Source organism: Syngnathoides biaculeatus, chromosome 10 (assembly GCF_019802595.1).
Source record: "Syngnathoides biaculeatus isolate LvHL_M chromosome 10, ASM1980259v1, whole genome shotgun sequence".
Taxonomy (NCBI): Eukaryota; Metazoa; Chordata; class Actinopteri; order Syngnathiformes; family Syngnathidae; genus Syngnathoides; species Syngnathoides biaculeatus.
Window position 1 is genome coordinate 25,692,835 of NC_084649.1, and position 24,185 is coordinate 25,717,019.

At 43.8% G+C, this 24,185-nt stretch overlaps 1 protein-coding gene across 7 annotated transcripts in view; it reads right to left on the minus strand.

Annotated features, from left to right (window-relative positions):
* Window positions 1–24,185, minus strand: part of tox2 (TOX high mobility group box family member 2) — a 122,065-nt gene that overhangs the window by 80,885 nt on the left and 16,995 nt on the right. For 3 of the 7 annotated variants that reach the window (XM_061833362.1, XM_061833366.1, XM_061833360.1), the window contains exon 2: window positions 7,916–8,008. In XM_061833362.1, the coding sequence (XP_061689346.1) occupies window positions 7,916–8,008 (93 nt within the window). Of the gene's footprint in view, window positions 1–7,915; window positions 8,009–8,249; window positions 8,433–24,185 lie in introns of those variants that run through there. The other 4 variants (XM_061833365.1, XM_061833363.1, XM_061833361.1 and 1 more) reach the window with 3 other exon arrangements.

Sequence of the window (24,185 nt, forward strand, 5' to 3'; positions counted from 1 at the left end):
GTCGTCACGCATGCTGTGATCAGAAGAAGACAATTTCAGTGTCCCCGCCATTGACATATGTGAGTAAGTTACTCATTGTAATGGATCACTTTATTTTTGTAATGAGTAACTTTGTCATTGTAATGAGTAAATTACGTCATTACAATGAGTAACTTATTCATGGGTAAGTTACTCATGACCGTGAGAGTGTCGAAAATCTATGGGTCGTATCTTATTTACCCGCTAGCGGTAGCTTCCTGCGTTCAGGTAGTCATAGCTTATTTACTTGCTAGCGGTAGCTTCCTGAATAAGGAGTAAGGATCTTTTATACATGTACTCATGCAATGGACTAGTTACTCATTACAGTGAGAAGGTTTCTCATTATAATGAGAAAGTTTGTCATTACAATGAGAAACCAGATTTTTTTTTTTTTCCCCCCAATGTCCCTTTAGGGGCTCCGTAATTACCACTAAAATGTAGTCAAATGATAGTTGGAAAGAATCAGTGTGTATTATTAGCTGATGGGTGAATGATCTGCTGTTGGAACACTATCGTCGCTTTTTTACGTTCAAACTAAACCGTATCAAAAAAACTGAGTGTCGTCACGCACGCTGTGATCGGAAGATGGTTTTATATTGAGAAGGAAATATATTATTAAGTGCTAGAGAAATGAAATTGAGTTGAGTTGGGTTACTTTGTCAAGTCAGAGCTCTGGAATTCATCCAGAATGGCTGACTTCCTGTTTAATTTCATTCAGTGGTCCTCGAGACTTTTTCATGCATCCTGTTATGATGTCCACTCAATTTCGTGTTGACTGATGAAACTGGCGTCAGACGCCAACTTTCTCTCACTTTCTCCGCGAGACGCAACGGAGTGAATTTCGTGAGGTTTGTTTCTTTTCAAGACCCCGAGAATAACTATTTTCAATCAGATGTGCATCCTGGATTGTCTGAAACCATACAAACGTTGTCATGGTATTTAAAACAATTATTTCTCTGCAGCTGCCCGCGGCAATCTGCCGTTCTTTAACCCGCAACGTTGCATCCATTCCGAAACTATTCCCGTCGAGAGAATACGTTCAGACGGTCTCTCGATCACGTCGCATGCAGCCGGAATATTCTATTACCGATCTAATTGCGCACGCCGGCCCTGACAAGAGCTCATTAAAGCGTAATTATACACATGTTGTTTTCTACAAACATCTCCATTTGAGTCTCGCTGCCTTGTAATTGTTCAGTGGGGAGGCAGGGAGAAAGCGCTACTCGGAGTGAGAGAGAGAGAGAGAGAGAGAGAGAGAGAGAGAGAGAGAGAGAGAGAGAGTGGAAGTAGGTCATCCCTCTCCATAAACAAGGCACGGTTTCTAAAATAATATAGCCATCCATTGGAAGTAATGCCAAACAAGTGAGCGAATGCAGAGCTCATGTAAAATTTACAAAGCACTAATACAGAGATGGCAGCTTTTCTCTTACTGGGGAAGGCCCCTCCCCTTCTAATCCAGAGGTTTCTTTCTCCTTTTTCATCATCTTTGGCTCTTTTTCCTCCGCCCCCCACCCGTCCCCCCCTCCCTCGCTTCTTGCCATTTGAATTTCAGAGAGAGCCAACTACATTGATACGGCAGGGAAAGTGTGTGTGTGTGTGTGTGTGTACTGTGTTCCTCCCCCCTCCCTCTTCCTCCCTCCCTCCCTCCCTCCCTCCTTTCTGTTCATTGCCTTCATCCATGCAGGGTATTTTTTTTTTTTTTTCCAGGGCCTTAATACAGACTATTTGCAGCATGGCCGATGATACCACCGCAGAGAATTGGTCGTTTAAATATGTCTTCAAGGCCCAGCTGGTGCCGTGAGGTCACCAGGCACTTGTTCAGTGCCGGGGGGGGGGGGGGGGGGTGAACCTCCCCCCGCCCCCGCACCAGAGCGCCAGAGCTAACTGACTGTGTCGACTTCAGGCCATGGCTCTCGGGTATTCCACATCTTGTAATAATGTGGCTATGCGGGTGCGTGTGGGTGTGAAGGAACAGGTCTTTGGTGTGTTTGGGTGGGAAATAAGCAACATTTTCCTATTGTGTAAGTCACTGATGGTGTAGTGGTACACACGCCTGACTTTGGTGCGGGCACCGTGGGATCGATTCCCGCTCAGTGATGGTGTCGATATCTGCCCTGCGACTGACTGGCGACCAGTTCAGGGTCTAGTCGGCCTTTCGCCTGAAGGTAGCTGGGATAGGCTCCGGCTTTCCCGCAACCCTTGTGAGGGTAAGCGGCTTGGATAATGACATGACTTGATATTTTCCTATTCGATTATTTGGAATCGGGTGAAACGGTGGAGCAGCTGGTAAAGCGTTGGCCTCACAGTTCCGAGGACCCGTGTTCGATCCCGGCACCGCGCGTGTGGAATATGCATGTTCTTCCCGTGCCTGCGTGGGTTTTCTCCGGGGGGGCACTTCGGTTTCCTCCCCCCCCCCCAAAAAAAAAAAACATGCGACATTAATCGGACATTCTCAATTGCCCCAAGGTGTGATTGTGAGTGTGACTGTTTGTCTCGATGTGCCCTGCGATTGGCTGGCGACCAGTTCAGGGTGTGACCACCCCCCGTTGACAGCTGGGATAGGCTCCAGCACTCCCCGCGACTCTCGTGAGGATAAGCGGCAAAGAAAATGGATGAATGGATTATTTGGAGTCCAGGCTGGGGGGTGGGGGTGGGGGGATGTCAGTCATACATACATGCTGTCAAATGAAAAGCATTTATTGCATTTTTAAACATATTTTTTTCCTAGCAATGTTTTTATGTATAAAAAATGTAGTGAGGTCAAAATATGCTGTCTTTATGTACATTTTCTACTAATTATGAGGCACTCAATCCCTGGCTGACATAAACAAATTACATGACCAAATATATAAAATATGACTTTTAGTGCATAAAACATAATAAGTGAATATTTCATGAGAGGAGGAGAGAATGTAGCTGTCTTGTTGATGATGTCAGAGTAGAAGAGGACAATCCAGACATTTTTATTATTATTATTATTTTTTTTTTTTTTTGTATTTGCACCCAGGGGACGACATTTAATTACAAATTCTATTCTTTTTGACATTCCTTCTCGCCTTGTAACGAGCCTTCGTCCGCTGCCCGTCCGGCGTCGGTGCCACTCAGCACCCCAAATTCAAACTCTGCCACCGCGAAAGTATGCGACGCGCAGAGAAAAGAAAACTCCTGCCATTCCCTCTTTCCCGCTGTGATGTAACAACAACAACCATATCTGGGACTTTTTTTAGAGTTATTGTCTTCTTCTTTTTTCACGGTTTGTTTATCTAGTTGCTTGCCTGAAATATTCCCTTTCGCAGCGCAATTAAAGCAGTACATCAAATGGTAGCCAAGCAACAGGAAAATTGAGGCACGTCTTATTATAATCTGGAATAGACTAATTAAAACAACCTGATTAGATTGCTATGCAGGAATGTACTTACAGTGTGTCTGTGTGTGTGACATTTTTCCTGCCTCCTTTATAGGCTCTCTCCCTTAGATATTCGCGACAGAACAGCTCTCATGGAATATTAATATCCAACCAAAATGTGGAATATGGCGGCCCGACTGTCTCCCTCTCGCTCGCTTCCTCTCTTTCTTTCTCTCTCTCTCTTTCTCTCTCTCGACATAATTGACTATGCAAGACTCCAAATGATCTCGGAACGGCAGACCAGGAAAGTGGCACGCGTGCGATCCGATGCGAGAAAAGCAATCCCGAGACGATCCCGTCGTCTTATCGCGGGCCGGCACATTGTGAACTTTCACCCCCACGTATTAAATGCGCGTAAAGCCCAAACAACAACAACAAGCGCATATAAACCCAAAATATATAAAAACCCGTGTAAGAAGAAGTTGGTTTTTTTCCACATCATGCAGGTCCAAAAAGCAAAAACTTACCACTTGTCTAGCTTTGGTTTTCATCAACTTTAAGTAAGGCAATTGGGTACATGTTTATATTCTGTCAACGAAGCGGAACGCTTCAAGGTTCTGTTTTTTTTTTTTTTTTTTGTAAACTGCAGCATGAACGCTACATTTTCAGCAGGACATTTGCAAACCATTACGCCGGAGTGCAGTCGGGTACATTACTGGAGATTACAGCTTATTGGACGCCCCTTTCGCACCGGCCACCCGGGCCGGTTTTTCAATCTGCTAAATGTATCTCCTTTGTAATTGCGCTGAATCGCATCATCGCTGAAGTGGACTGAGCTGTAAACCGAGGGATTCGTGATGTCACTGAAGTGAATCCCGTTGGGCTTGAAGTGACTCACATCAAAGCTGGAGTCAACTCTATCGGATTGTGACAAAAAGTGAATCGGACTGTGAATTAAACAGATTCATATCATAACGGGAGTCAGCTGTACCATGTAGAGGTCGCGCACGTGACGTCAGCATTTTCACGGCGCCATATTGCCGGTCAAACAGAGCTGCTCGACATTGAACCAGAGGAGAATATTTGCGATACCCGAGACCTGTTGTGCTGTTGGGTTGTCTCAGCAGACGAGGCAGATATTATCCAAAGAGGTCATTCTATGGAATACAAGCTGAAAAGACCAGAAAAGACCGACGTATTTCGGCAATTAAACATGATGGACGCTGCCCAACCAAAATACACACACTCTTGTGTAGCGATGGCTTCATTTCAGGTAGGAATTATTCTTCTCAATCCCAAATGACCAAAAAGTATTCACAATGCCAAATTGGCTCATTTGAGACCAATGCGTGTTCTGTCGCAGAGGTTTACGGAGGTTAAGTGTGGCCGCAATCGCTTCCGTGTACGTTCGGTGGAGACGACTCCGTCGTCTTCTTTTTTTCCCCCAATCATAGTTAATGAATGCGAGTTTGTGTAAAAACAGGGGTCATTGATTTAAATATTGGCATTTGTATTGAATACTAGCGGAAAAGATTGTTGGATTCCGGCAAACGTCAACGTGTGGCCGAACACGCTTCCGCGTTCACGAGCCGTCAAAACCGTCACGACGCGGGATTTGTTCCTGATGAGAACAGATCCAGCAACAAAGTATTCGTATGCATCCAGACTTTTATACGCTTTTAGACCTTTCCGTGTAAATCTCGACGACTTACTCCCCAGATCCATGTGTGGATCCAGTTATCCAAGACAAGCGGAAGTGAATTAACGTTCCAATTTTTTTTAATCGGCGAAAAGATCGACTTCAGCATTAAACACAGGTCCTCTCTGTCGAGTGCCTCTCATTTTTCCACGTACCTTCATTTATTACCACCTTCTGAATGTCTGACTCTGGGCGTCGCGCTACAAGACATATTTGCGTGTGGTCTCTGACCGACTTAGCATTGAGCAATGCTCAGCTTGACCGGCAATATGGCGAGGTAAACAAAAGTCACGTGATTTTATGACGTAGGTGCACGAGCTCTATTGGAACTGAAGTCAAATGTATAGTAAACGCAGAGAGCGGAATCGCACTTGAAGGTATGTTCGAGCTGAAGTGAACCGTATCGTAACTTCAGTAAGTCGCACCATATCTTAGCGTAATTTGAGCGATTTTAATTGTATCTGGAATCGGATTGCGTCGCATGATAAACGTGGGACAGTTTATATTCTAACCCTCACTTAAAAATGCTTAAAATCAAATTGGACCTCAACCAGGATCGTGAAAAGGTTCCGCTTCGGTTTTGAAGGTTTTCCTGTATTTCACAAATTCAATGCCCAAATTGATACTCTCATTGTCATCCGAGTCAAATGATCTGCACTCTCCGTGGGTGAGGGGGCGGCGGGGGGTGGTGGGGGTCGGTCTCGTGCACCTTGACAGGAAACGAAGAGGTGTTGGGGATGGAGGTTTTCGAAACGGCGTAGGCGGCTGCGGCGGAAGCGGAGCCCACTTTTAACTGAACTGGTGGCTGCGGACAAAGATCGAGATCAGGGGAACATAAAAGGGGAAGGAAGAGGGGAGACGGAGGGGGAGGGAGTGCTGGAACCTCGTGCGCCTAGTCCACCTTGACACTGGTTCTTGCTGATTCTTTGCCGTCCTGAAAATTTTGGGTGACATTTTTTTGACTTTGACCCACATTGAACTTGTTTGACTTTGGAATAAAATGTGTTCATGTTGTTGTTTTTTTCCAGAATGTTATGGCAGAAATTGTTCACATGTATCGTCGAAACTTTCACTTTGAATTATTCAACACCGACTTTGACACTGTAAAATTTGCATTCTACAGTGATTGCATAAATGGTGGCCAGAAACATGAGGGAGGCTTTAAAAGAAGAGCGGCTATTCCATCTCATTCTGGCAACTCTTCACCGCTGCACCAAATTTCTATCTGTCACTTTTTAGGATTTGAACATGCTTTGTGATCAACTTGTGCACTTAAGATTTACGCGCAAACAGGATTAGAGAATCGGGCGCGAGCGGGCGTATATCTTTAAGACACCGCGCGGGTCTTTGGCGCCGAACTCATCGCCGTGATTTGTGAGCGTCTCTCGGGCTGAAAGACGTTAACAGCGTTTGCTTTAGATATGAAGCAGGTGAGTGACTTTCTTCGAAACGCTTTGTTAGCACTCTCTCTTTCTTGCTTCATAAATAATGGAGGGCGTGAAATATCAATATGACTTCTGTCGTAATTAAAAAAAGAGAGAGAGAGAGAGAGAGAGAGAGAGAGAGAGTGAGGGGAAAAAAAAAGGTGGGCACTAACAATCTGCATTCACGCACTTACAGCACCCCCCACGTTCCCCGAAGCAGCCGGCAGATAATTCAAAAAGCGTTTGCAACGAGCGCAACGCGAGATGAAATTAAATTGTCTCTTTTTGCTCTATTGTTCCTCCCATTGTCTCTCCTTTGTCACATAAAAGCAAGGCAAGCTAGATTGTAATTATGATTTGCACGTAATACTAAAAGATGTCCTAAAGAGAGTGGTGGTGTTTAGAGCGGAAAGTAGCGTTGCAGCACTTTGTCAAAGTCAAAGTGTTTGCAAGCGCAGCGTGGCCAAAAACTTTGGGGAGTTGCAGTACAATCGCTTTTGGGAAAACCTCAAATGAAATATTTCACGCTTTGACCAAACCACAAAGGAAGCCAAGATGGCCGCTTTACCGGGAGCCTCGGGCCGGCCAATGGGGGCCTCTTCGCAAACTTTAACCCTTAAATGTGGCGTCAGTTGCCCTTTCTGTCTCAAATTTAGGTGGTTGATCTTTTAGCGAAAATGGATGTTGAAATTGTTGGAATTTCAGGTCTATTTACTCCAACTATTTGGTTTAAATTGTTTTGCTATGAGGCGCCATGTTGGAGCATCTGGTCAGATCATTACAGTTCTGGGGATCGGGGTTCAATTCCCAGCCCCAACTGTGTGGAGTTTCCATGTTCTCCCTCGAGCCTGTGTGGGTTTTTTCCGGGCACTTCGGTCTCCTCCCACATTCCAAAAACATGCATTGATTGGACACTCTAAATTGCCCCAAGGTGTGATTGTGAGCACGGCTGTTGTCGGTCTCCATGTGCCCTGCGATTGGCTGGCACCCAGTTCAGGGTGTATTCTGCCTCCTCCCCGATGGCAACTGGTATAGGCTCAACCACTCGTGCGACCCTTGTGAGGATAAGCGACTCGGGAAATGGATGGATGTTTTACTATGATGGATATTTTTACCATATTTTGGTTGGAATTGTTTTCTTTTTTTAGGCATATTTTCTTGAAAGATTTTGAATGAAATCTTGGCACATATTTTTCTCAAAATTTTGGAATTTGGGAAAATTCTCTCCACAATTTTGATTGAAAATGAATCCATCATGGAAACAAATGTGACCTAATTTAACCCCCAATACCTGAAGAACCACAGACCATTTTCGGCCCGTGTTGAGGTCTCAGGTCCATATTTACTCAAATAGAAATGCGCTGTATCTTGTTGTTATTATGAATTAAAAATGCCACAATTTCAAGCAGAAGCCACAGCAAGACTTACCCCAGAAGATGGCAGCCTCTTGCCGTCGGGGTTAGGGCGCATGGGCAGAGAACTGTAGAGCCTCACGCCTCGGTCTGCACTGGCGTATCTGCTCTGAGAAACAAAAACAAGTCAAATTTTGACGTGTCATCGTTTTCACCGGGCAAGAGTGGCGATTTTACGGCAGGCGCTAGCATCTCTTGCGATGTTAGCATCATAGCTTTCAACGTAGAAACGAGAAGGCTACATCAATACGATTTGGCTCATAATACCAAGCTAAAAAATGAAGTACAGGAAACCCTTGCAGAGACGGGAACTTTGTAGAGCATCACTAAAACTGCTGAAAAACTCTTACCCAATGCATTTTTGTCTGCACTTGCAGATACACGGGTTCAAATCCATGATTACTAGCTTCCGTGGCTGGCACCCAGGAAGTAAGTTTTTATTGGTATCGACAGTTTAGCACAAAAGAGTTAATAATTCATAATTCAGCAGCCGGGAAGGGCGCAGATGTAAGCAGAGGCCCCAAACTACCTTGGCAGTGATACATGGTACCCTATAAATATGAAGACTAGACTAGAGCAGGCCAGCTAACCCTGCATACCTACGTGGTGGCCATGTTGGGGAGGTCAACATCGCCATCAAAAGGAAATTCATACTCATATTCAGATGGGGAAAAAACTACAACGGTGATTACATTTGTCATGATAGTTGTTCTATTGACATATCTTTGGATAGATAAAATGGAAAATATCATTTTTCTGGACGATAAATGATAATTGTTGTGGTGTGCCAGTGTGCGCATCACAAAGTTAGCCGACAGATTTGGATGGTTGTGTCATTTGCCACGAGTGCGTACTTGGAAAGCAAGTAGACCGGTAATTCTCTTTCAGGTGTGATAGTCTGAACCCTCGAGTACCCGCCAGCCTTGTTCCTCTCATGTGCAGTGCGTAGATCCACACAACGGAGCGTTAACCGTTATTTGCGTTCGCTCACCCTAAAGCTAACGAGCTAGCTAACTGGATGGGCTCCTTTTCGGAAGACCGACAGCATTGGAGTTGGTTTTACATGAATATATATTTTTTTGTCATTCAGATTGAAATCATTCTGATTGAAGATCTATGCTCAACCGTAATTTTAATTAGAAAACCCGCGCGGCACGCACATTTTATCGTAAACCTTGTGTCATTTATCAAGATGGAGGTCCGTCGCCTGTTCAGCGCAGTAGTCGGGATTGTCTTTATTTAAAAGCGATGCTTGATAAAACAACTCATATGGTAAAAATAAAATCTCCATGACATACGAGCGCCGTCCGGGGCCGCCATATTCACGCCGTGCGTAAACGATGACGTTCCCACGTATCTACGTCCAAACGGAGCATCCCTGCGGAACCGAATAAAATTTCATTGGGATTCGGCTTTCTTATTTCACTTGAGGTGTTTTTATGGAGTATTTTTTTTATTCGGCTTGACCTTCTAAACTGTTTATAATCGTCATAGAAGTTTCCATATTAACCAGCCTAGTCTTGCACCTCTTTATTCTTTATTTCAGACCCAAAGGGATTCATATCACTGATCAAAGAAATACAATTTAACAGAAACAAGAAAGGAATTGATAACCAATTCAACAATAATATTACTAACAACGATCCTAATTTATAGGCAACATAAATGAAATTAGATATTCAAAAGTACTCAGGGCAAGCCTTATTTTCATGATTTCAGAGTCATTAAAAACAACAATATTGCTTATCATGATAGTCTTTAGGCAAATCTATGGTCTTTAAAAAATGCTCCAAGCCTAACGGTGACATCAAACAAAATTGAATACGTTCATTTAAAAATCAGCCGCGTCCAGCACCCGCGCAGAACGAGCTCGCCTGCTCTTGATTGATGCAATCATAAACCGATTGTTATGTGGCGCGTCAAACATACAGGATGTTCAACAAAAAAATAAATAAATACGTGCCGGCATTCCGAATGCTTTTCAGCGAGAACGCAGTCCACACCCGAGCATAAGCGGCCTCACTTGCTGTATATATTATACGTGCTATAAACAGATTGTGTTTATGGGCCTGCTGTGAATGCACAGTGATTACCGTGCAATTACCGTGCAGCAAAAAACCCACAAGCAATGTATGCCAGAGCTTATTTCCCATACCGTGCATGAGAGATAATGGGCCGGGAGGGGGGGGGGGGGGGGGGGATAAAAGCAACAGCATGCTATATAACTTATTAACATTGACGGAATAATGCGCATATTAACGGGATGCCGAGCTAATGGAGCTGAGCCATCACATACTAGACATTAAAGTGGAGTTACTACAACGGAAGGTTATGATGTCCGTGCAGTTTGGCGGAGCACGCGCTGCTAATGGCTAGCGGCTAGCGGCTAGTCTGTCAAAGCTCGCCTCTCAGCAACACTGCCTCAATTTTGAATTTTCAAGTTCAAGTCCAATTTTTGGATTTCAATTGACACTGCTCAGGCGGCGTGGCGGAGCAGCTGGAAAGCGTTGGCCTCGCGGCACTCAGGACCCGGGTTCAATCCCGGCCCTCCCTTTGCATGTTCTCCCTGGGCACGGTGGCTCAGCTGGAAAGCGTTGGCCTCACAGTTCTATGGTCCCGGGTTCAATCCCGGAAACGCCTGCGTGGAGTTTGCGTGTTCTCCCCGTGCCTGCGTGGGTTTTCTCCGGGTGGGCACTCCGGTTTCCTCCCACATCCCAAAAAACATGCAACATTAATTAATTAACCCTTCCCAAACAGTGTGCCGTTAGCGCTCCTCAGGTGTGCCGTGCGAAGTGGTCCAATTTTATGTAATTGCTAAAAAAAATATATATTTATTCCAAGAAATAATGTATCTGTATTCATCTATTTATGCCAGTGAGGCACAATGAGAGACAGAACAAAAAAAAATCCTCTTCTATTAGATGGCAGGAAGTAGTACATCCAGTAATTAATCGATCCATTTTCGGTGCCGTTTACTTTTGTTGGTGTGCCGTGGGATTTTTCCAATCGTAAAATATGTGCTTTGGCTCTGTAAAGGTTGGAAATCACAACTCTAAATTGCCCCTTGGTGTGATTGTGTGGCTGTTTGTCTTAATGTGCCCTGCGATTGGCTGGCAACCAGTTCAGTGTGTACCCCGCCCGCCTCCTGCCTGTTGACAGCTGGGATAGGCTCCGGCACTCCCTGCGACCCTTGTGAGGATAAGCGGCTAAGAAAATGGATGGATGACTACTTAAAACAGGTCTTTCTTTTTTTTCCCACCTTCTTGGATTTACTTTGTTTCTCCCAATCCCAAACAAGTTTTGAAACCACTTGCGTTCATTTTCTGTATCACTTGTCCTCATTAGGGTCGCGAGTGCAATCACAATTGACACCATCCCATGTCATAAATAGTAGAATAGAATGCATACATGCGACGAGAAATATTTTCCCAACAGTTTCTTACAGTATTGTGGGTACAACGCATGGGGTGAAATTCTTTCTCCTCACCGTAACGCCGCAGAGCAGAAATCATTCGTCCGAAGCATGAAGTAAGCAGCGCAACATTTTTAGTGCTCCAACAAGGACTTACAGGTCACAGCGTAAAGCCTCGAGGCACAGCTGCCGGGATTTAGTTACCTGTAACGTTAGCCGTTGCGCGTTATAGTACGGCGCAGATGTGGCACACTTAATGCAACGCATATGTTTTCTTTAGGCAACATTCTTCCCGGCTTAGCTGAAAAAAAATGAAAATTAAAAACTCACACACATCTCACCGCACTGATGAGAGGAATGTGCTGGGGGGGTGTGGGGGGTGGGGGCGGGGATATCCCATCACTCAGCTATTGTGTACATGCCGTGTGTATACATTATGGAAAGTGCTGCGTATGTACTGTACATACTCAGCAACGCATGACCGATGGCATTAGTGCAGGAGGAGGAAAATATTGAAGAAAGCAAATCACATTGACACTGTTCGATTGCAGAAAGAAACATCAGGAGTTCATTCAATGTGAAGACATTTTTCAATGTGTAATATGATGACAACGTTGATGATGAGCAATTTTATTTTACAGATCAGTAAGATGTATCTATTTCTTATATATTTACTTTTTTCACACTATGTTTTATATGAATGCCTATCATTTAAAAGAAAGTATTTTAACTGAATTTTTTTAGCTTCACAGTATATACATTTTTTAAATAATATTTTTCCCTGCATGTAAATGTGGTTTCTTTCAACTGGTAAAAGGAGAATTTAAAAACAAACAAACAAACAAACAAACAAACAAACGTATTCCACACAAGTACAGCAAGCATGTTAGTCCATTTTTACACTTTAATGACATACGCTGATAAATTATTTAATTATTCTAAGATGACAGTAGTAATATTAGAGACTAAACTGTGCATTTTCATAATTTTTGTCCAATAAAATCCATTTAATAAATGTGTTTTAATGTAATAAATACCAGGACAATTTTGATGAATGAATAATAACAACAATAACACGTTCGATTTATATATTGTTTTTCAAGTGTCCCAAAGGTATAACGTAAATATAAATATTGTACAATCAATATGCATACAGGCACATCTTCCATCTCCCTGTATATATGGTATGTTTGTGTGTGTATCCTTGTGTACAGAAGAACATTTTTATTCCATTTATTATACAAGTTTCATATTACTGATGCAATATTTATTTTATGGCTTGGTCTTACTGTGATGTTTTGATCCTCACGGTCCTAAGAAATGTACTTATCACTACCTAAAGTCTATTATTATAAAATGCATCATCATGGTTGTCCTCATTTTGTGGCCAGGTGGCATATACAGTATATACTGAACTGCAGATTGGACCGGGTCTCGACTCGATGCAAAGTACTTATTATCACGAGCCGAGGGCAAAACTGACAAAGTTCCATCTGAACTTGAAGTATGTACTGTATAAACACGAAACACTTGCTGCTAATACACTTGCTATGTCGAGCGGTGTCTGGACTTCCCGTAAACGTGACCAGATGTTATGATGTCATATGAGAAAATGCATGACAGAGAATGTTGTGCAGTTGCTATAGAATACATTGAGAGCCGAAGGTTCCCGTCATACATCAAATGAAGGCATGTATATATATATATTCACATATATACATAGTACGGCGGCATTTAAAATATTAACTGAACGTCAACGTGAAAAAAATGTCCCTCCTCGTTTATTTCAAGTGGACTAAATGCAGACGGAAGAATTACCGTAATACAGAGTGCACCTGGTTGTAAGCCTCGGTACACAGAAAAAGTTTAACCCTAGCGTTAGCGCGCCGCTAGCGTTAAGCTCTCTCTGTGTACCGAGGCTTATTTCCAGGTGCGCTAACGCTAGCGCCGCATCACTGCATAAAGCGCAATGTTGAAAGTGTGCGAACAAAAGTCCCGGCTCGCAGGCCGGAAATCACGGTATATTTTCCTGATGTCCGCTTGCATTGGCTCAAGTGACGATCCGTCACATCCTGCAGATGGCGCTATGAAACAATGAAGGATAAAATAATCGTTGCAATTTGTGGGCACCCAGAATACTTGGATACGAAAACACATCGAGGAAATTTGTCTCTGCTAAGTACTACTTGTTTATAGCTATCAGTTGTAGACACAAATGGACATTAATTCAAGAATTTTGCTGTGTGTGGTATTTGCCAGTCTCGCCATCCACAGGACTGGAGCGGAATATCAGAATCCGTCAGTTTGCACGAAGCAAAGCGACTTCGTGACCCATCCAATCCTGTGAAAAAAATTATATACTAAAAAAAAAAAAAAAAAAATCTTGTGTGCGGCAGGTGAAACCTTGCTTTGCCTTAGCGCCACCTACAGGACAGGATGGGAATTACGAGAAACAAAAACCCGTTTAGGACTAGAGAGATGAAGGTTGTCTCTCAATTGAATCACGTTCTTCTTACTGCCAGAGTCTCCCTCACGCTGTCTAAAGAAAAATAGACCGACTTTTCATTTTCATTTTCATCTGCTCCATTGAAAACCGCTTGTGTGTTTTTTCGTCAGCCAGTTTGCCGACAACACAACAAGACGACGTTACAAGAACGCAACAACCGCCCAAATCGGCCAAACAAAACCTCGGCGGCTGGCTGGCGGCGCGCAGATAGACGACAGATGGCTGCCAGGAGATTTGCACGTTTCTTCTTTTTAACTACCTGCGGCATCTGGATGGTACGAATCTGGGAGAAAATGACTTGAATAGGAAACGGTGCGACTGAAACGTTCCCTTGTTTCCTTGAACTCATCGCGCAGCATCTGCACGCCGTCTTTTGTCGCTTTAGCATGATGGAAAGCGATGATGGGGCGAAATGACACTTTGAAAGCGCTAGCTGAGCCTCGGAGCAGTAAAACACCGACAAATAAGCCCGAATCACAAATTGCGACGGCTCTTCATTTGTGATCATCTGAAGCACTTTCACAAGCATATTTACATGTAAAGCTTTTTTTTTTTTTTTAATGGACTTTCAAAGCACGCTTGATACGCATTTCGACTTCGGAAACTTTACCCTTGAACGAGGAACACACACCAGTGCTATGAACTATGGGTTGTTTTCACTGACGTCACATTTTTTGCAAAATTAGCCACACACCACCGCGCGCCGCCATTTAGCTTCCCTACCCAACGCCTACCAGTGTGGGAGCCTCCGCAATGCTCTCCGTTACTGTTTGTGTTTCACGGGCGTCTCTGGACTCAAGTGCACAAGAGAGGACTTGCTAACCATCAGAGAGCCTTCTTCGGACTTTTTTTTTTTTTTTTTTTTTTTCTCGACAACTCTCGCCAATTCGGTGAAACTTTTTCCAGAGTTGCTCGTCGGCGCGCTCTTCGAAGCCTCGCGACGAAGAGGCTCGCGATCCGGGATACAAGTCCTCCTTCGAAAGCGGGGACATCGTCTAACGCTTCAGACGAAAGACTTTAGACGTTGTTGCGGCTCTGTGCTTCACGGAGACTTGGCTTTGTGGGCGGTTGCCCGACGGCGCCATCACGGTGCCCGGCCTCAACCTCCATCGTGCTGATGTGTCGTCGAGCTAAGCTAACAAGCTAAGTCGATACTCTTTTCAATTACTTGAAAGATTTGAGAATTTTGCGAAATACTGGAATTGTTTATTCTTTTTGTCATCACATTTTAAACAAATAATAAACATTTCCCTTTGCCAGTGGTGAACTAATATACAGGTTTACTTTTTGGAAAAAAAATGAAATAAATGGAGTTTGCTTCGATATTAAAAAAAAAAAAAAAAAACAATATTCCACCGCCTTTCGCTTTCTGTGTTAGCATATATGGGCACTTACCTGTATGCTTACACGGAAAACAAACGGCGGTGGAACATGTTTTTATATCAACGAGGAATGGTGCACGGACGGAGCTCAGCACACACTGCAGCAATTTTCGTTAGCTACAAAAACCTAACTGTAAAAAAAAAAAAAAAATTAACTATTTACGAAGTGTCTTGGGCAGACAAGCGTCCGATCCCACTGCATCCTCCTTCGTGATTTCCGTCGCATAGAGTAAAAGATCAAGGGCACAATACTGCGCCTTTGTGACGCAGTCCCGAGTCCCACGATGTGTGGATGCCAGTTAGCCGAGTAGTCAATCTGGGCTTGATGTGCTGTCGGTCGCGTCTTCGATAAATGCAGTTAGAAACATAATGTCGTCCACCTTGCGTATGTATGAGTAATGGAGCTCAGGGATAAAAAAAATGGCCGCACAACGGGTGATGTCACGTGAAAACAACGCATTTTTAAATTTGGTCCCTGGGGTGAGAAAAAAATATATATATTGGGGGTCAGAAAAAGACGCTCCTTGGGTGGGGCTCTGCCTTTGGGATGGGGTTACGTTTATTTTCCCCAATTACAAGGCAGTGAAGCCCGCATTTTGATGAATTGTTTTTTAATGACAATTTCTATAGAAGCCAAATTTAAACACTTGCCGTACATTACGGCGGTAATTAAGATTGCATATAAAAATCGAGAGGGGGAGCGACGGGGAGAAGCGGCGGGGCAAGGAGACGGCGCGATCGAGGTGGCGATAACAAGCGGGAGGGAAGAGAAGACGAGGGGGAATTGATGTGCTGACGACAGCCACTTGATTTGGTTTCACAGAGAATTGTTGCGCCGCTTTGTATGAAAGAGTCCAATTGTGAGATTTGACTGCCAATCGCTGATCTCAGCTGAATCTTCACTGCTCTCATCGTGCGTGTGCGCTCATTCCGGAGCATTCCTGTGCCTACACTTCTACGGGAGGTTTGTGCAGAGGTGCACCACGAATCAAGAAAAAAAAAAAAAAAAAAAAAAAAAAAAAAAACCTCATTCATGAAAGTTAGAAATGTTAGTTTAACAAATGTCTTGTTTTTGGGGTTGTTTTTGTCAGCGGTGCAAAACTGCCTCGTACTGGGAGCTCCTTCTAATCATTTGTTTTGCTTACTAGGTGGTGCATAAAATTGCATTTATTCTTTTGGTGGTCTTTTTTCTCAACCACAGACTGATGGAAGATTTTTTTTTTCCACCCCAAGCAATTCTAGTCTTATGAAGGAGTAGGAGAGGAAAGCCATTTGAGGTGGGGGAAATACATTATAAATGTAAAATTGTATTTTCAGGTGAAAAAAAAAACCAAATATATATATATATATATATAATATATATATATACATATATATATACATACAGAGAGAGAGAGAGAGAGAGAACCTGAAAATACAATTTTATTCTCATAATATTCCCAGTTTGAATTTATAATGTAATTTCCCCCCCCCCAAAGGCCTTCCTCTCCTACTCCTTCATAAGACTAGAATTGCTTGTGTGTGTATATATATATATATATATATATATATATATATATACACAAATTTATGTTTAAAAAAAACTGTATATGACTTTGCCCGTAATTAATATATATATAAAACTTGAATCTAATAAATAGATAAATAAATAGTACAACTATTTGCCTGGAAAATAACTTTTTCTTTCATACATACAAAGAAACTTCAGTTTTGTTATATTACAACTTTAATTTTAAGAAACAACTTATCCCAAAATTATACTTTTTTTTCCTATAGTGTTCAACTTTTAACTCATATTGTGATTTTTATTCGATTTTTCTTTCAGTGTGGCGCTAATAATTTTTTTATTTTTTTATTTTTTTTTAGAATCCAACCCAGGGTATGAAACCAAATGTTGACTGGTCACCTCTCGATGCAACGGAGGAAAAATGTAGCGGTTGATGTTCGTTTCTCAACAAGTTGTGGAGCTTCCACCCACATCTTACAGCAAAAACGGCTCGGCTAAGATTTCAAGTAATCTGCAAAGTTTCACAGATGATTTGGCTTTGTCAGAGCAGGATATCTGACCAAGAAATCTGACACAAGATAGATGAAATTGCAATTTCCTAAAAGAGCGCTCTTCGGCCTTTCTCTCTCTCTCTCTCTCTCTCTGTTCTCACGTTTCTCCCCCATCTTGAGTGCCCGGGCCTAATTAGAATGGCCGTCCCCCTCCTACGACCAAGTGAAATTGAACGGCCCGTCGTTTGCATAATGATACCTCGATGGGCCGCCCGATGATGAAAATGGAGCAATCACTTAAGAGAGCGACCGAGGGCCGGGTAGGCGGTGAGTGGTCATCGGTGGGGATAAGAGAGGAAAAAGAAAATGGCGAGGGAGTGAGCAATAAATGGGAACAGACTGCAATATATATATATATCTATATCTATATATATTAAAAAAAAACACAACAAAATAGCCACTTAGATGGGATCCCCAAAATGGAGACTGCAATGACATCGATGGAACATTATTAACTCAACTCAACTCAACTCCCTCCCCGACTTCCCCTCACTGCAAAAACTGAGCTTCAAGCTGTTCCCGACATTTACTGTCACACTAAACACAAAACGGAGTTGCACAAAGTATTTATTATAACAACCGCATAGCTTTACCTTGTGACTGTCTCTCTAGCTTCCTGCTAACAAACAATTCAAAAGGGAAAAAACAGATGGGCTAACAAACAGCATTGGCGTCAGGGATTTATCACCCTTTGAACACAAACGGTGAGGCAACACATGCACATGGGCAGTATGGCAATGCACAGATCCTTTGGGAACAATTCTTGCAGCTTACACCGCCTCCGGGTGGCCAAGGCAAGGATACAAGAAATGGGAGCTCAATGTCCATTGAGTTGAGGCAAAAAAAAAGGTTGGAAAAACCTTCTAATCTTAACATTCTATTTAATCGTGTCATTACTGAATGTTTATATAAAGGAAAATATTCTAAAGTTCTATTTTTCTTGTGGCCAAAGTGTTTTTTTAAGTTTCAATTGTGGACTCTTGAGTAGCTTGTACACAAATTGTTGGCTGTGAAATGGCACAACAAAGTCAATCTTTTGTTTTCAGGCTATTTCTGGAACCGCGTCTGTGAATGAGCAGTTCTACCCTTTGACCCCACTTAATAGCAATACCCGCACCCCACACCAAGTTTCTCAGTCTATGACGTGATAAGCTAGCCTGGGTGGAGATCCAGAACCATTTCCAAGGAGAACTCCGCCTGAATCCCGATCCCGATCATGCGTTTGGATTCGGGTTGGTAGACGCAACTGGTTAATTAATGTGATGTGCTAACTGCCTTGGAATCTTTTTTATCTTCCAAAAACCAGAGAACTGTTTTGTTTTCTTTTTAACGCCATCTTTATATATTTTTCTTTTGCATCGGGACATTAAAAAGTTTCCTTCAGACATCAATGGTGGCCTTCTACATTTTGTGATTATTTTTAGTGTGTGGAATTGACGCCGTGTCACTTCAGCGCGTTGGTCGACTGCGAAGGTTTTGTCGGTTCCAAGGCTTCCCATGAAACCGGTGACTCACCTCGTTCTTGAAACTGATCTTGTGCTTCTCTTCAAACATTTTCAAAACGGTTTCAAGTCGTCCTCATTCAGACCGCGACGTGTGACGGTTTGTCTGATTTGACTGCGCGGCGGCATGGACAACGTTTTTATGGTTACAGTTCTGATGAGGACAAGGGGCCAGAGTCTTCATCCATCCATTTCCAAGCCGCTTATCCTCACAAGGGCCACAGGAGTGCCGCAGCCTATCCCAGCTAACATTGGGCGACCAGACAAAATCCTCGCAGGAGTGCCTGAGCCAAGAGTTAAACGCAAGATCTCTAAACTAAGAGAAGACAAGCTCATTGCGACTTCAAAACTAGAACTAGATTAGCACTGGTTTTAGTGCAGTGACGGGTGCGTGAACGTACCTAAAACCAACTTTCTGCAGAAGGTCCTTCGGATCGAGTTAGCGGACCCGAAAAAAAAAAACACACACGAAACGTACTTCTCGCGGCACTCAAATCAGTGTATCAAATCCGTCAATCTGGTCTTCCTCTGTCAATGTCTCCACGCGTGACGAGTGATCACATGTGGCATGTTGCAGTCGGCCGGCCCAGACAGGAGGGAGTTAAGTCCCTTATCTCTGCTCCACAGAAGAAATTCCGACTTGGGGCCTCGCTTTGCTGGTTTCCTGCCTTCTTGCCCAATGCCCTATTTATACTCATTGGGGCTCCAGAAGACCACGGGCAGCTTTTTCCCTTGTCACCAACATATTTCCTGCCATTCTACCGCTGACATTTCTCCCCCTGCCTTGGGTCGGTTCCCCTCTTTGCGGGTCATAACCTTTCGGGGGGGGGCGCAAGGGGCTTGTACATATTCAAATGTGACCCGAGGATTGGAGTCGGCCTGCTTCTCATTAAGGTTTCACCTGATCGGGTCAAGACAATCAGTTGAATTTGGGGTTAGCAGCCATCGCTCTGTCTAATATTCACTGAAACCCGGATAGAATGGACTACTATTGGCAGGAAGTTGTTTCTCCCGTACTTGGAAAAATGTTTGTATCATGGAACTGTACAAAATTGTTTTGTTTCGTTCAAAGGTATTGTAATTTTCTGGGAAAAAGAAGTCCAACCATCCATCCATTTTCTTAGCCGCTTATCCTCACAAGGATCATGAGGAGTGCCGGAGCCTATCCCAGCTGTCAACGGGCAGGAGGCGGATTACACCCTGAACTGCTTGCCAGGCAATCGCAGGGCACATCTAGACAAACAGCCGCACTCACAATCCCACCTAGGGCCAATTGAGAGTGTCCAATTAATGTTGCATGTTTTTGGGATGTGGGAGCTGCTTATCCTCACAGGGGTCGCAGGAGAGCCAGAGCCTAACCCAACTAGCTTCGTGCGAAAGGCAGACTACACCCTGAACTGGTCGCCACTCGGTTGCAGAGCAGATACCGACACCATCACTGAGCGGGAATCGATCCCACGCTGCCCGCACCAGAGTCAGGCGTGTGTACCATTACACGATCCATCCATCCATTCTTCGCCACTTATCCTCACAAAGGTCGCGGGGAGTGCTGGAGCCTATCCCAGCCGTCAATGGACAGGAGGCGGGGTACACCCTGAACTGGTTGCCAGACAAACAGCAGCACGCACGAGCACACCTATGGGCAATTTAGAGTGTCCAATTAACTTTGCACGTTTTTGGGATGCGGGAGGAAAGCGGAGCGCCCGGCCGGAGAAAACCCACGCAGGGACAGGGGAGAACGTGCAAACTCCACACAGGCGGATCCGGGATCGAACCCGGGACCTTTACCAGCTGATCCACTGCGCCGCCACTCCACCATCAGTGAATCGTAAAAGGAGTCCGACTGTCCAATTTCCCCAATTTTTCATTTGAATGATTAGTCCAAACATTTGCTTTCTGCAGTTTCCCATGTGGATTCCTAAAACAAATCACGCCAATCGAGCGAAAAACTCGACCGTGAAGACGTAGCAGCAATCTTATTTTAATACGGCTTCAGTGTATTACACACTAGTTACACGTCAAGCCAGCGGTCTTCTGACTTGCAATCGAAGCGTTACATAATCGGCCCGATTGACAAGGTAAACACGCCGTCGGCGTAGAGCCCCGGCGAGCGACGCTTAAACGGACGCCCGGGGGACACGGCAAGCCGACTCGCCGTCGCTTTGCCGCTTTCCACGAACGGGCTCTGGATTGACGCCGCTCGGGAACACTAATGGCGCAGCGCGGCCTTTGTCGCCAAGGTCTAATCGCTCCCGACATCGTTAATGGAACGCAGCCCTCCGACTTGCGGCCGCGGCTCCGGTCCAATGTGCTTGTTTGGTCTCTGACTCATTCCAACGTGCTGATTATTGGATTCTGATCGTTTCAGTCGGAATAGATTACACTGGCGGTTCCCTCGCTGAGGTCTGTCGTTAATGAGCGTCCGCAGACGCGAAAGGCTGACGAGCGTGAAGAAAAATAATGAAAAGTCAATGGAAGCCACTTTGACGCGCTTTGCGCCTCGGTGAAACGTTTGAGGCCGAGCCTCGGTCAAGCAACAGCAAGTCCCGGGATGCCGAAACGACAAAACAATTAACTCCTGGCATGTGCTTTTGAGGTTTCTTTGGCTACGAGCAGCGCTTCTTTTCAGTCGAAAATATCAGTACTGCAAAACCCGATGTGGTGCACACAAAAAGAGATTTTGTAATCAATATAACGAGGGAAAAGAAAAATTGGCAATTAGCTTGCTACTGTTTTATTGTCCTCGGCAATCAAATCAAGCCGAATTTCAGATTTCCCCACACACATGCTGCAAATGTAGAGGGGAACGTGGACTGATTTTTAACATCTCAACCCAAGGGTCTCAAACTCATTTTTTGTCGCGGGCCACATTGTAGTTACGCTGCCCCTCAGAGGGCCGTTATGACTACGAAACAACAACAAAAATTAGACGGACGTGAAATTTATAAACTTGTTTTGGCATCAGAAATCCAGGGCAACGGCAACTTTCGTAGTTTGGTAACACCAAAAAAAAAATGCTTTTTGACATGACAATTTGAAATTTTGGTACACATTGCAACAAAAATCATGGAGTTGATGAACATGATTTACCTTTGTGGGCCACATAAAAACATGGGGAGGGACGGATCTGGCCCCCGGGCCTTGAGTTTGACACCTGCGTTTTAACGGATTTCTAAAATCTAAAAAGAAATAGCTCTCATATTGTGCGGTTAACGGGAGATTTCTCCACCGACAATCGTGACTCTCCTCCCAAAACTTGTCTGCTGTAATATCAAGAATTACCCACAGGAGGCAGCAAAGTGTGCAGACAAAGAAAGAATTGCTGGAGTAGCAAAAAAGAAAGAAGCTAAGCCTAAGCCGATGTTAATAAAGTTTTTCAGATATTTTCTAATGCTTTTTGACTTGCTCTGCTGCAAGTTAAGTAGCAGATCAATGAAAAATGTTTCGCCAACGCATTCATCAAAGCTTCTGGAAAAAAAAAAAAAAAATCATGTCTTTTCAACAGATCACTGCGCAAATTTGAGAAGCTGATGCCCATGAAATTTGCGCTGCGGTGTGCATTTTTAAAAAGAAACTCAGAGCTATAAAATCATCTCTTAAACGTGAGGCGGAAAAGACGGGGGGCAACTTTTTGCGGATGAAAAAGCCATCTTTCCGATCAAACATCAGCCACGTGTGTCGCATGTGTTGGCAAACTCTGCCGCTGCGCATTTATCACGGCCTCACGGACGCCGTCGCGGCGTGACGACAGGGAGGGTGACCCGATCGTAGCCGTGATGAAATTATCCGACATCTGGGAGCTGCGCCGTGGCAACCGGACGCACGATGCCACCACTTCAATGCGCTCCAATGTGATACGATAGGATTCACTCAGATTACGTACTTTTAAAATATTTATTCAACATCGGCGACACATAAACAGAAATAGTATTTTTTTTCTCCTTTTGTGTTACGCTTTAAAGAATGGAGTCACCTAATTCTTTGTGCAGCATATTAAAGTTGTTTATTTTATTTCTATAAACTGCACAGAATACACGTTTAGTTTATCGCAGATAAATGGCATCCGCTATCAGTTTTCGTTTCACTGTACTGTAACTTCTGTGAATTTGAATCACAGCATGTAAGCTAACAAATGTATCGAACAAAACTTTTTGAAACAATAATTTAAATAAGCGGGTTCTATCCCAATTCCGGTGTTCAAGAACATACAGAAATCAAATATGACAAGTTAAAAATCGAAAATAATACCGCCGGATAAGACGTAAAAATCTACTCAAACATTCCTGCCGAGCAGTCGCTCTTATTGTGAAGCAACAGGAAGTTGCACACTCTTCCTCTTCTTTAGTTCTTTTTAACACGGGCTTTACCATGTTCAATTAACGCGTCAAAACTTAGAAATGGAATACAAATTTGACAGCAACACATCCCAAACAGAGCAACGCCCCCCCCCACTCCCACTCCCGTGTATTTTACCTGTAAACAGCACAGAATACACGTTTGTATGCACATAAATAGCATCCGCTAACATACGTTTCAATTTACTGCAACTTCTTCTGTGAATAAACTGGGCAGCGTCGGCCGGCGGCTGCAACACAGCGCCCCCGCTGGCGAATTGCTGTTACCACGACAACGAACACACTTAAACCAAGCAAACGTTATACAAGAGTTGAATTTGAAGGGGTAAAGTATTTTTAAAAATTGTTGTGTATTGAGTGAACCAAAAATAATCACGATTATAACTGTACGTGTTATTAATGTCTTCGCCATTTCACTCCAAACACAATGTGCCACATTTGAAGAGATTCATCTCATCTCTCCAGGGACATCCCCCCCCCCCCCCGACTTGAACAACCATAACATTCATAATGCATTGATTAATACACTTTTTTGTCTTCAAAATCCCTGGTAGACACCACCAAGGAGTACTTCAAATCATCTCGCTGCAGCTCGGCGATTTGTGCGGCTCAGCAGAAGAGTTCTTCAAAAAAAAAAAAAAAAAAGATCAAGCCATCAAGAGGTAGGGGGACTCCTCATTATTTTAATGAGAAATAATTTTTGCGCGGGAATCCTTTCCAGCCAGGGAGGTTCAAGCCCGGACCAAGTGGACTTGCATGCAGAATTCCGCCGCGCAACCCTCTTCGGAATGGGAAAGGAATCCGAGAGAGGCCCATTTGTTGCTCTTTGCATAAACAAATTCATAACGACAGTCCAGAGTGAGCCACGGAAAGCAGACTGAACACGTTCGTTTGGGAGAAAAGGAAGAAACCATTGGGGGACGGGGGGGGGGGGGGTCAAAATCCGACCAAATTCACAATTAATATCGACATGTTTTAATATTATTGGTTTTACTTGATTACATTGAAACATCATAATAAACAGCTTTGCGTACTGTATTATGTAAAAAAAAAAAAAAAAAAAGCAGCCCA